At 35.8% G+C, this 12,957-nt stretch overlaps 1 protein-coding gene across 7 annotated transcripts in view; it reads right to left on the bottom strand.

The window, feature by feature from the left end:
* The window catches only part of THOC2 (THO complex subunit 2), a 100,856-nt gene that overhangs the window by 68,603 nt on the left and 19,296 nt on the right, over positions 1-12,957 (bottom strand). For all 7 annotated transcript variants that reach the window (XM_046673018.1, XM_046673020.1, XM_046673019.1 and 4 more), the window contains exons 4-7: positions 10,991-11,042; positions 6,793-6,863; positions 5,795-5,916; positions 5,090-5,223 (exon numbers count right to left, since the gene is read on the bottom strand). In XM_046673018.1, the coding sequence (XP_046528974.1) occupies positions 5,090-5,223; positions 5,795-5,916; positions 6,793-6,863; positions 10,991-11,042 (379 nt within the window). The remainder of the gene's footprint in view (positions 1-5,089; positions 5,224-5,794; positions 5,917-6,792; positions 6,864-10,990; positions 11,043-12,957) is intronic.

Here is a 12,957-nt window from a genome sequence, read left to right as displayed (position 1 = left end):
CAAGCATCTTAGAAAGGCTTTTGTCCAGTCCAAGCATCAGCAGTCATGTGATCTTGAGAGAGAGAAGCCTACCTCCCTACCACTATCCCCAGTTACATTAAGGAATATATATACACATATAATGCCTTTCGAGGAACAAAGAGGGAACCATATTGGAAGGGAACAAGTGGAAAAATAAAGAAATGGTGGACGTAAAGGCCATGGATTCATTCCTTCATTTAAATAAACATTAAATAACTACCCACCATTATGTGCCAGGTGCTTGTGATACAGAGATTAATAAAATGCCTTCCCTACCCTTGAGGAGAGTTCATACCTTCTGGATGATACATCTTTGAAGAAATGCACTGAAAAGTAACCAAAGTTTCACCAAAGACAGACAAGATGGCCAGTATATTAGAGCAAGTGATTGCAACTAACAGCAAAGAAATACGATTAAACTGGCAATGGCTATTGTAGGAATAGGCCAAATTGAGATTCTTAGGGGGGAAAAAAAAAGACCAAGGTAATATTGTAAACATGACTGGGAGAGACATCCAGCCTGTACGTTGCAGACAAGAAAACAGAATGATAGCTTCAATCATCATGTTCCTGACAGAATGGACCTTCCGAAACAGAGAAAAACCATGTTTTGAACAAAAGGACATGATCCGGCATCTAGAACTACTTTAGAAACAGGCTATGCTATGGTCTGAATGTGTGTTTCCCCCCAAAATTACAATGTTGAAATTCTAATGTGCCCTGTATGATAGTATTAGGAGGTGGGCCTTTTGCAAGTGATTAGGTCTTGAGAGCAGAGCTCTCATGAATGAGATAAGCACACTTTAAAGAGAGAGCTCCCAGGCCAGCCCAGTGGCATAATGACTGAGTTCGTGCATTCTGCTTCTGCTGCCCAGGGTTCACAGGTTTGGATCCAGGCGTGGATCTACACACCACTCATCAAGTCATGCTGTGGTAGTGTCCCACATACAAAATAGAGGAGGACTGGCACAGACGTTAGCTCAGCGACAATCTTCCTCACAAAAAAAACAAACAAAAAAAGGTAAAAGGCAGATAAACTACATTAAAAAAAGAGAGAGGGAGTTCCCTTGCCCCTTCCACCATGTGAGGATACAGCAAGAAGTCAGCAGTCTGCAACCCAGAAGGCCTTCACCAGAACCCAACCATGTTGGCACCCTGATCTTGGACTTCCAGCCTCCAGAACTGTAAGAAATATATTTGTTTTTATAAGCCACCCAATCTGTCGTATTTTGCTATGGCAGCCCAAATAGACTAAAATAGGCTAATAAAAACCTATGCTAAACTACTCCTAAGAAATAGTATTTGCAAAAAAAAAAAACTGCACATCTCAACCAGAGAACCAAGATGCAGAGAAATGCACCTAACAAAATATAAGTAGAATATTTTTAAAAATCCATGCTGGAGAACACTGTCTTCTTTTTCATAGTAGAGAAAAACAACTTCTCCACAACTAGTTTATAGTAAAGAAACTTCAATAAAGCAAAAACTTAGGTAAAGGAGGCAGTCAACTGGCTTCCCTTTCAAATGGATAGGAGGGAGCTGATACAATGATAAGATGCTTCTAGGCTGAATGGCCCTTACATCCAGACTAGTCCAAAGATCAAATACTAACTATACTCAAGATATCGTACTTAAAGGGGTTAAATGTCCCATAATCTACCTAAGAATAAAATCATTTGGCTTGGAGTTTTATTTTGTTTTTAATGTTTCTCTGGTCACCTGACAAGCAACCAAGGGGATTTGCGAGACTGAAGGGGCAGAGACTCTCACCCTACCCTTCCCAATCCCCGGTCAAATCTACAACCTTGGACAGCAGGTGACAAATGAAGGTTCTGAGGTTTGGCGAAGAGGGTTCTGCTTTGGGGTGAGAAGCAAAGGGTTAGAGCCTAGGCCAAAATGATTCTGGACCACTAAAGCCAAAACCTGGAAGAACCATTTTCACTCTCCAAAACTAAACTCAAGTAACTTAGCTCCACGAGTAATTTTTAGCCAGAACTTTGATTTAGAGCAATGATCAGCACACTACGGCCTATGGGTCAAATCTACTCACTTTCTGTAAATAAAGTTGTACTGGAACACAAACATACTCATTTATTTACATATTGTCTACGGCTGCTTCCACCACTACAATGGCAGAGCCCAATAGTTTCTACAAAAACCATATGGCCCACAAAGCAAAAAAATATTCACTTCTAATTCTTTACAGAAAGTTTGCTGACCACTAATTTAGACAGAAGAAAAGGAAAGAAAACCTAGCTATTACTTTTTTTGAAGGGCATTCAGTAGAGCAGAGTGCTTATAGTTTAGTTCAGCAATTAAAGGAGTCCATCTCTGACATCCTTTCCTTTAATTTCTAAAAGATGCTTTTTGCCATCTTGAAGCAGGGATCATTTTTGTGGGGTCTATGACTTGGCAACTCAAGAGGCTACTAATCACTATCCATTGCTATTTAGTAAGTGTTTCAAATTTAGTGTCAGTCTCGAGATCACAACCACCATGCAGACTCATAATGGTTCTGCTTAAAAAGCCCAGGCTATCTGACAGGATATAAACAGTGTCTTTTATATTTAGGATATAAACATTTTGATGTGCCAGAATCTTTTAGGGAGCAAGTAACTATCTTTTAATTAAAGGATAATAAATAAGAATTTCTCCTGATCAGACCAAGTACCCTGAAACATAAGTGCATCTCAAATGCATACCTCCCAAACTAGATGTAAGTTCTGCCAATGGCTAGTGAAGGAGATCAGACCTGAGATAGCTTTGTATGAGGTATTATCTGTCGAGACTGCTCCTAAAGAGAAAACAATGCAAATAAATACGGGGAAACTCATCCAAACATACCATGAAAAACAGGATGCTGTGTCAGTGAACTTCTCTGGCCAGATGAGACAAGGCCTGCATGGAGTCTGCACTGAGAGGGAAATCCAATAAATTCTAACACTGAAAAAGTACTCACTGGAATTGAAATCTTAATCTCAATTTTCATGCCAATGAAAAACTCCTTTCTCAGACAATGGGGGAAAGAAGGGAGTCAGCTGGCCACAGAGAAACAAACACTGAACCAGGGAGATGAACTTTCTAAAATCCTCCATGTCAGGGAAAAGAGGCTAAGAATCATTATAAACTTTACAAGAATGGAGGAAAGATTCATTCATTTTTCAACAACTATTTATTCAGCACCTATGTACCAGGCACGGAGGTTAGAGGTACTAAAGAAAAATAGACAAAACCCCTTGTCCTTATGGAGCTTACGTTCAAGTGGGGCTGGGGAACAAAATACATTGTGTATTATATGGTGATAAGCGCTCAGAGGGAAAATAGTGACTACTAGGGAGTGTCGAGGCAGGTGGCCACGGAAGGCTACACTGATGAGGTGACATTGAGTTCTTCTGGCCTAGTATGCTTCACAGCACACTTGATGGACCAGAATAAGGTTTAACCCACAAAATCAAATTGTTTATACTCGTGGAATATGCATGTGTGTCATGAGTTTGCCACACTGTTCTTCGGAGATAGTAAAATAACCTGTCCTCTATGAGGGCAAAGTTCAAGAAAAGAAAGTAGTGTACATTTTCCCAATTGGGTAAAAGTACACCTTCAAGAAAATCCCTCTCACAAGGACAAAAAAATAGAAGAAATGAGGACAGACAAGATATGTCAACAAATAGGCAGATAAACTGAAAACAAAATAAGTGAGGCGCTTACACCACACAGAATTTTTATGTGGGGAATACTATCTAAAGAAAGTGCATAGCAGGATACAAAGGAAGACAAACCTATGGCAAAGCAGTACGGACAAGCATCTGAAGCTACATTAAAATGCTGCAGGAAAAATATGGAGCCTACCTACCCTGGAAAGAATAGAAAGGAAACCCTACAGGAGGATTTTTAAAAATGGGTCACTGTCCCACAACTAGAAGGACCTGCAACTAAGATATACAACTGTGTACAAGGGGGGATTGGGGAGATAAAGTAGAAAAAAAAATGGGTCACTGCCACGCAGGTAAGCAAGAGCCCTGCAGCCCTCGGGGGGTCTGCCAGTCTTGGTGTTAAATTGACAATGGGAGGAAGTAGCAAAGAGAGTAAATCAGCTGCCAGAACTAGACTGACTTCAAAGGAAAGGGTAAATTGAGCTCCTTACTTTCTATACCTCTTGGTCACCAAAAGTCTAAGCCAAAAACAAAGATGATCATAGTAAATCAAGTTTTTTCTGGGTCACCACATATAGCACTAAAGGAAGGGGATAAGGATTGGGACACTTCCTCTCTCTTTCTTAGTCATACATAAATTTCAAAAACAGAGAAAGAACTAACAAGTTGAACATAAGCATCTCCTAAAATATAACCAGTGAAGCAGGGATATGACCTCTCCAACAGGTCTCAAAACCTAAGACATCCAGGTGTTGCAAAACCTTCCCTAAGATAGCACAACACCTAACAAATAATAGCAAAAGTTCTTTCCTTCTTGAAAAATCATGATTACCCTATTTTTCTACCATTCATTCCTCCTTCTATAGAAGCCACCTATTTCCTCCAAATGTTCAATGCAAATAAAAAGAAAAATGCTGAAGAAATTCTATTTAAAAGGTAGGTAGAATAACACTTTTCTATCTGCTACACTTTTACAACATCTGCTGCACTTACTTTAACGGACTGCTGTAAACATAAAATAAGGTGTGGATCAAAGTCCCTGTAAAGGGATTTTTAAATCAAGTTCAAAACAACTAAATATCGCCACGTTTCAAGAGTTCACTGAAGATTTTATTAAACTTTCACATTTGCTTATTTTCTTTATTGAGAAATACTTAAAAATTAAAGATAGAAATACTAGAGAGAGCAAAAACTAATACAAACAAACAAGTAATAGGGACAAAAAGATTTCTAATATCATCCCAAATGTTATTACTACTGATAAAATCTTAAAAATATAAGCTGGACAATTCTCTCATTTCTTAATTGAAAAAAAAAACCTGGAGGGAATGCACTCATTTTGTCTTTATGGATACTCTCCAACAGTCAAAAAACTTATCTTAATAACATATACTATATATAGATATATGTCTTACCTATTAAAGATTTGATATTTTCTAAGATTAAATCACTTGTAATATTTCCAGATAAATCTTGCCCCAATTCAGCAATCAGCTTGGCATAACCTTCATTCTCTTCTCTTAACAAATTGAATTTTTGCTGCTTATAACTGAAATTAGATAATCATAGGGGGATAAAATTAATTTCAATTAACAACCTTGCATAAGAGTAATGTGTTTTTCTCATTGAATTTTCCCACCTCTCTTATATACAACAATCATAAGAATAGTTGTTGAAAGTTTACCTCTTTGTGCATCTTTTAGGAGAGAAAATAACAGTGGTTCATAAAAGACACCCCAATGTTAATTAAACAGGGAAAACCAGTAACAAAAGGAAAACAAACTGCTAATCCCAAGGAACAATAACATACCACTGTTCCCATCATGAGGAATATACCCTCGAGGATAGCCATAGTTGTAAAATATTTTATTAGTAATAATAAAAGCAGTGAATATTATTTTAACTTCTAATATGGAAAAAAATTAACATTGGTTTCACACAGGTAAAGTTCACCGCTGAGTCAATAATCACACGCTACTTTTAAAAGGAAAAAACAGAAGACATGCTAAGAGCGAGAAACAAAATCTTCAAACTTCCTTTAGAAACTTCTAGTATTCAAAACAATAACTAAACAACATACTCAGGTACATGATCTACAACAGAAACATACATGTACTTACAAGAGTTTTGTCTTGATTTTAACTGACTTTTGATTGAATTGCTGTGATTGTTTGATAAGTCCTAATGATTCCAATGTTTCTGGATCCAGGCGTTCCTTTAGAACTGTGTCTGAAACTAAATACTGTATTAAAAAATATTAAAAGCCATTTATTTTAGCATTCCAACTATGCATCCACAATCTGAAATATATTCAAAATAATTTTCTCAAGTAAGAACATTAAAATCACATTTTATATATATACACACACACACAATTTATAATCTATAAAAAGGCTTGGAACTTCAATTTAACAAAAGTGGTGATTCTCCAAATATTGAAAAATATAACATATAGCTCTTTAAAAAAACTTACTAAAAAATTATATGCATGCTGTCCCCAGCCTAAAAACGACAAGAACTACTAATGAAATCCTGATTAAAATTGAGTCTATCAACTGAATCTTCTTTAAGATAATACAGCACTTCAGCCTTCTTTGGTTTCTACTGTTTAAGTCAAATTCTAGTACAGCAAAGACAAGGACATTCTTCCAGGTCTGAGTAATGGCTTTTCTCCTTGGTTCTAAATTTATGAACATAAAATGGTTTACTAGACAATGATTATGACAAGTTCCAGAATTTATTATTTTTAAACTACCTCCATTCTTTTTCTCCTTGCCTAATAAAGAGTTTATGAGAAACTGTTCAGTTTAAAGTTGTCCACATCATTTCTACTCACTTGATAGATGCTTACCTTCTTTCCTTAGTTAGGAACTTACTAGGTCAGGAATATCACCTAAGGTTTTATATGTATAGATAGGTTAAGTGATATGGTAGCATGCCTATTTCATAGAAATAATTAGCGTGTCTAATTTTATAAAGCATTCTGTTTCAAAACCCAAATCTCAACTTACAATGAATAGTCAACTGATATCAATATCTTCCTCCATTAACACAATAAACGGTGATTACAACTGTTCAACGTAAAATTTGGAAAAGGAAAGCGTTTTTTAAAACTTACCAAACATGCTAATACCAATTGTGTAAAATAGTCTCTCTTGCTTTTTTCTTCTAAACAATTTGTCTCAATATCTGTAATGACGAAAGAAAAAAAGGTGAAAGTTTGAGTGATTTTTCTAGACTATCTAATAAGATACTTAATTTCTTTAAAATTAGCTAATTTTAAAATGCCTCATTCTGAATCTGGAAAAAAATTTAGAACTATGGGGTAAGCATGACCTGTCCTTCATATGCATATGAATGCTTAGAATTAATTTCTCCTAGTACTGGAGACTGACCCTGTGACCAACGGGATGTCCATAAAATGGTAAGTTGATTACACAGGAGCTATGTACTATGGCACTGGAAGGAACAAAGCTTCAAAAAAGTACTGTTTTCACAAATGGAAATATTCAAGCAAAGTTTAAACGACTACACGACAGAGATGCTAAAGAGGAGATTCCTTCCTTAGGTAGAAAGTCGAACTGAGAAACAACAAAGATCTCTTCTAACACTAAAGATCTTATTACTTGTGAAGATCAAACCCTTGACCTTGACCACCACGGTACCAGAGCCACCAACTCTATGAAAAGACAGTATTAAAAGATTTTTTTTTTTTGAGGAAGATTAGCTCTGAGCTAACATCTGCTGCCAATCCTCCTCTTTTTGCTGAGGAAGACTGGCCCTGAGCTAACATCCATGCCCATCTTCCTCTGTTTTATATGTGGGATGCCTGCCACAGCATGGCTTGCCAAGCAGTGCATAGGTCTGCACCCGGGATCCAAACCAGCAAACCCCGGGCCACCGAAGCAGAATGTGCAAACTTAACGGCTGCGCCACCGGGCCAGCCCCTTAAAAGGTATTTTTAACATCCTATTTTGAATTCTAGTTAGCAAATAAAATTTATTCAAGATTTTCATTTTCTTCCTACTGAAATATTTTTAAAAACTGAGGCCTCCTAGAGTTTCAGTAAATTATTCAGAAAATTTGTCAAACAATTTTTATGATCTGAAGTATGCAGGAAATAAAACAATAAGCTCTAAATGCCAAGCATCAAAAATTTCACCCAGGATTGGCAGAAATACAAGGTTGATCTCAGGATTATTGCTTGAATTGATTGCATACTATTATCCTATTTTTAAAGTCAACTCATAATTTAGAATGTGCTATAAAAAGAGGCATCAATTTTAGTGATGTAGTAAAAACTGTCCTCACAGGGTTCTAGGGTTCTCCCCAAAGAGACGTCCTACCACTGCTTTGCTTCAGTTTCCTTTCTATTGCCACGACTGAGAATCAAAAGAGAAGGGGACTTATCTTCAAACATCTCCACAGTTTCCTGGCCCTTCGCCACTTTCCCTTTTTGGACAGTGCCATTTCCCAATATCTTGGCCACTACAGCTAAGCACACAGTCAGTTCAAGTGTATTAAAGGAATTCCAGGGTATAATTTATGCAATGTAAATTACAGTAATATCTCAATCTCTCAGTAAAACTTTTAATCTGTGTATATCTCATCAATCCCTTCCAAGGACTCCTAGTTGTCTCCGCCTTATCTGGTCTTCTGTTCCCTCCTCAGCCTAGGACTTCAAGGATACTGATCTTGAGGGGTCGGGACTAAACTGGGCCCATTCTTATAACCAATATCTATCTACTCTCCAAGGCTCTAAAGTCCCTAAGTTCTACCCTCAAGGTCCCTAAGATCAAAGCAGCTGGGTAACAGGTTCATCCTCTTCAAGTCAAGTCTGCTCTCCTCTTAGCCATCTAACCTGATTAAGATATCATTCTCTGGGTTCTGATCATGTTAGAAAATGCTTAATAGGACCTCAGTAAATTTCTTAGCTGAACTATCTCAACAATCAATACAGGACTCTATTATCCCAATGATGCTTTCCCTGTTTTCTTTATTCTTTTCGTCCTAACTCACGAAACCATTCTAATAAATTCATTCACTATCCCTGACTCCTCAACCCTGAATCAGTACCTAATAAGTTCTCTTTAATTTCCCCTATGATTTTACTAAAAAGCCCCCAGCCATTTCCAACTCTAGGCCCCAGTATCACCAACCACCCATCCCAGCTCAGAGGTCCTACATCAGACTCCCCCTTTCAAGTTAATATAGCTCTCAGGCCCCCTCACTCTTAGAAAAGAAAATTATAGTTGTTTAAAGAAAACTGCTATCTTAACCAGGAAAGTATAGCATTGATTTGTCTTATAATTGCTAAAATATTAGAAAGACAACATGATGTAGTAAAAAGATCATGGGCTCTGGAACCAAAAAGACCCAGGTTCAAACCCTGCCTTACTGGCTTGTGTGGCCTTGAAAAATCACTTCCCTGAGCTTCGATTTTCTGATCTGTACACCTACCTTACAGAAGTCGCTGTGAGGATTAAAATGAAATTAAATGCTTAATACAATGCCCAGAACATAGAAGATGCTCAAGCAATGGCACCTACATAATTATTACTATTATCATCATTATCATCATCATTATTAGAGATAGCTCACGTTCTTACTCCTATTTCCCTATCTTGGTCTGGGGTCACCCTTAGATCATTTTTCTTTCTGCCAAGGGTAGGGGTGGGTGAATAAAGGGGCAGGTGAGGGAAATTTTCTTTCCAAGTTTGCCGTCCTAATCTTGCTTGTAAAAATGAACTGGATAGGCTAAAAAAATTTCCCGAGAGCAATCAAACATCATCTTCATGAATCGATGCTGCTAGTAAAGAGCAATGACTTGTAACAATAATTCATATTACTAAATAACTATGAAGAGAAAATACATCCTAAATAAATAAGCCAATAAAGAAATTACTAGAACTTACTAGCAAGCTGAAAATTTGATAATTACCCAAAGTAAAACATAAAATAGACTCCTGACGCTATCAAGGAACAGCTTTCACAGAAGTGTTACCTACAAATCACCCTCTTTCAGTCTTACAAACTTAAAGTAAAAACAATTTTTTTAATTGAAACTTGTTTCATGTTGTATTTATTTGTAACATATCATCTTTAGTGCCTACTTTAAAAATTAAGCTTAATACGTTTTTTGTTGTTGTTGGTATAAATCAATCAATCCAACAGATAGCATGAACGTCTACTTATTCATCCAAACCAGGACAGTTTTAAGATTGAAAGAAGGCACTATTAACAATTATGCCAGGGAAAAGAAAATAAAACTGGGACATATGGTCACTCCATCGATGGTCTGGCTCTTTTCATTTATCACTCACAGTTCACATACATTTTGGCCTGTTCCCAGCATTACTGCTGTTAAGAAATCTTAAATGCCCTAAAGGATCAAGCACCAGGCATTTAGACTTGTTGAGATCAAATTCCAGACTCTCCATAAGACATTTAAGTACCTATCTAATTCTAGGAATTAAGATTAATGAGCTAACATAATTCATTCCAGCTTGACTAACTCTCAGAGGGATAAGTTTTATTTTACAGTGAGTATTATAAGGTCTGGTAATGTCTTCTATTAGATCAAAGTTATATAAAGCATAAGACTGATGAGAAAAACTGTGTTCAAAGTTATTTTAATTCAGATCTAAAATTAGAGAAATAAACGTACAATATACATTATTTTTAAATCCATGCTTCCCATGGAGGGACACTACCTTTTGTTCTAAGACAAAGATATAGTCCTTTATCTTGCATGAATTCTTACTTATTCTGGACAAATAGAGAAGTTATTTCCAAAGCTGGTTTCTCATCCTCAAAACAAAAGTACTTTTCATTACTTTGACTCTTCTTGCTCTTTCTAAATTTAAGAAGAATCAAAATAGTACAGTGGCAAATTAGATATCTGTTGAGAGTCATAAGTTGGAGATTCTGACATTCATTGATAACGTGCACTGAATAAGAGTAATTAATTATGTGGTTACTAAAATCTGACTAACTCAGACTAACTTGAAAAAACTTGGGTTTTTTACTTGAAATGACTTAATTTAGCTCAATTTTATATAAAGATATATTTTGAAAAACTCAAACTATTTGAATTATAAACTATCTAAAGTTAGTTTATAAACAGTGATTATACTCACATTTGACTTACAATTCTATATTTTCTATAAAGTAAAAAAACATATATTCTAGATTTGTAGAAACATTAGTAGTACATTTGTAAAATACTTAGTTTGAAAGGCAACATTTTATTTAACATAGTGTATTAATTTACCAAATGGCACTTTTTACAGGTGAAATAAAGGCCTAATACCTACCTAATATGCAGAATACGTCAGCAAGAATGGAGGGCATATCCTCACGAAATTCCTAGTTTTAAAAATATAATTATTCATAGTAAATACTAGAAAAGCACACCAGCAAGTATTATGGTTTCAGAATTAACACTCTTCAGTAAAACTTAAAAACTAACAAAACCCCAACACCATTATGTTAACAAATAATAAAATCCTTCAAGTTTCATAATATAGAGAAAATAAAAAGAGGGAGAGAATGGTTAGGAAAAAAAAAATGTCTATATGTCTACCATGAAATAACTTGATAAAAAACAGAAACCTAAACAAAAACCTCAGGAAATATTAAAGAGCACAAATGAGTAACATTTTTCCAATGAAATTTCATGTTAGAAACCACTGGAATTTGGAATACCTCACACCTACCTAAAGCAAGACTGTTAAAAAGGTACACTTTTCATCCCAAACTTTAAATGTTGTGCTCATGCCTGAGTCAACACTGATCTATGCAAAAATCATAGTGGCATCAGAAAAACAGAAATCTAAAAACATACAAAAACAATTACAAGCTGTTGTTCCATAACTCAAGATTCTCTGAAGATGAAAATAATTACCAAAAATCAATCTTTATTTTCTTTATGCACTGATGTTTGCAGCCTTTCGAGAAAGTGACCCAAAATTCTCCCCTCATTTCTGGAAGAAAAGTTCAGCATTTATTCTAGGTTTGTCTCCTGACTTCCCACTCCCCATGCCCAATTTCAGAGCCGTTTTCCATTAGTAAGGATCATAGTTCAATTATTGCAATTAGTTTGCTGGCACTACAGCAACCTTAGAATTAGCCTATTTTCAGAGACTAAAGGAAAGAAATATAATTCTAAAGAAAAAACTGGCAGCTGTAACAGACACGCAAGATATGCTTCTGTGGCTAAGATATGGGACAGTGCGATATGGGACTATGAGAAAGCCAGGATAAAGACAATCAAGTTGCAGAAGTATATACATCACTAAGGACTTCAAAGGAAAGGGGAAGCTAAGTAAGAACCAAATATACATTAACTTTGTTTCGACTACTCATTTTCAATAAATGAGAAAAGCATTAGAATCAAATTCCATAAACACACTAAACCCTATACCAATGCCCAATATAAAAAATGAAATAACCTTAATTGGTGACTAGACTTTGGTCTCTAGTTTCTTAAGGGCTATGAACTTTGGCTATGCCTTCCTGAATGCAAGTACTCAGGCTATCTGATCAGAAATAATAAGGCAAGACAAGAGTTTTCAAACATGGAATACTAGTTGTTGAAGAAACAGAGTACTCCAACATGAACTAATGCTGCTCTTATCAGATAGAGACAGTTTAGGAATAAAAGAGAAACTCATATTGAAACCCTACTGCTCAAATACATCTCAGTATGACGGGGGGGAAAAATCACAACAGCTAAACACAGAAGTTGTTTAAGACCATCCTCGGGAAAGCATAAAAATCATACAAAGGAGATTACCTACCCTAACAAAAAAAGGCTACAAGAAGCTTAAAGCAGCACAGGGGAAATTCATACTGATATCAAGAAGCTCCAGGTCCCATCTCAATAATACTTATTAAGAAAGCTGGTCTCAACTGGGCAGATATTTTTATTTATACAAGTTTAAAATCCAGCCTAATAATAAAGAATAATACACCACTCGTAGAAACTAAAACTTAACTACCAGTTTACAATAAACACCCTTACAATGTGAGAACTCACCCTTCAATTCAAATACCAAACAACCATGAGAAAAGTATCTGGCCTGAATCTAATTTAAATTCTGTTATAAAAGAGGAAAACAGAATAACCACTTAAAGGTTAGGAAAAAATCTAGTTACTATTTTCTAAAACAAACAGCAAACACATGAAAATTGGCATCAAGTGAACTTTACAGCTATGTAACCCCAATTTAAAATAATCTAATCCTCAATTTTAAAAATATATTTAATTTCTAAACATAAC

This window comes from Equus quagga, chromosome 10, assembly GCF_021613505.1.
Source record: "Equus quagga isolate Etosha38 chromosome 10, UCLA_HA_Equagga_1.0, whole genome shotgun sequence".
NCBI classification, from domain to species: Eukaryota; Metazoa; Chordata; class Mammalia; order Perissodactyla; family Equidae; genus Equus; species Equus quagga.
This window is presented reverse-complemented; position numbering and strand designations above follow the sequence as displayed.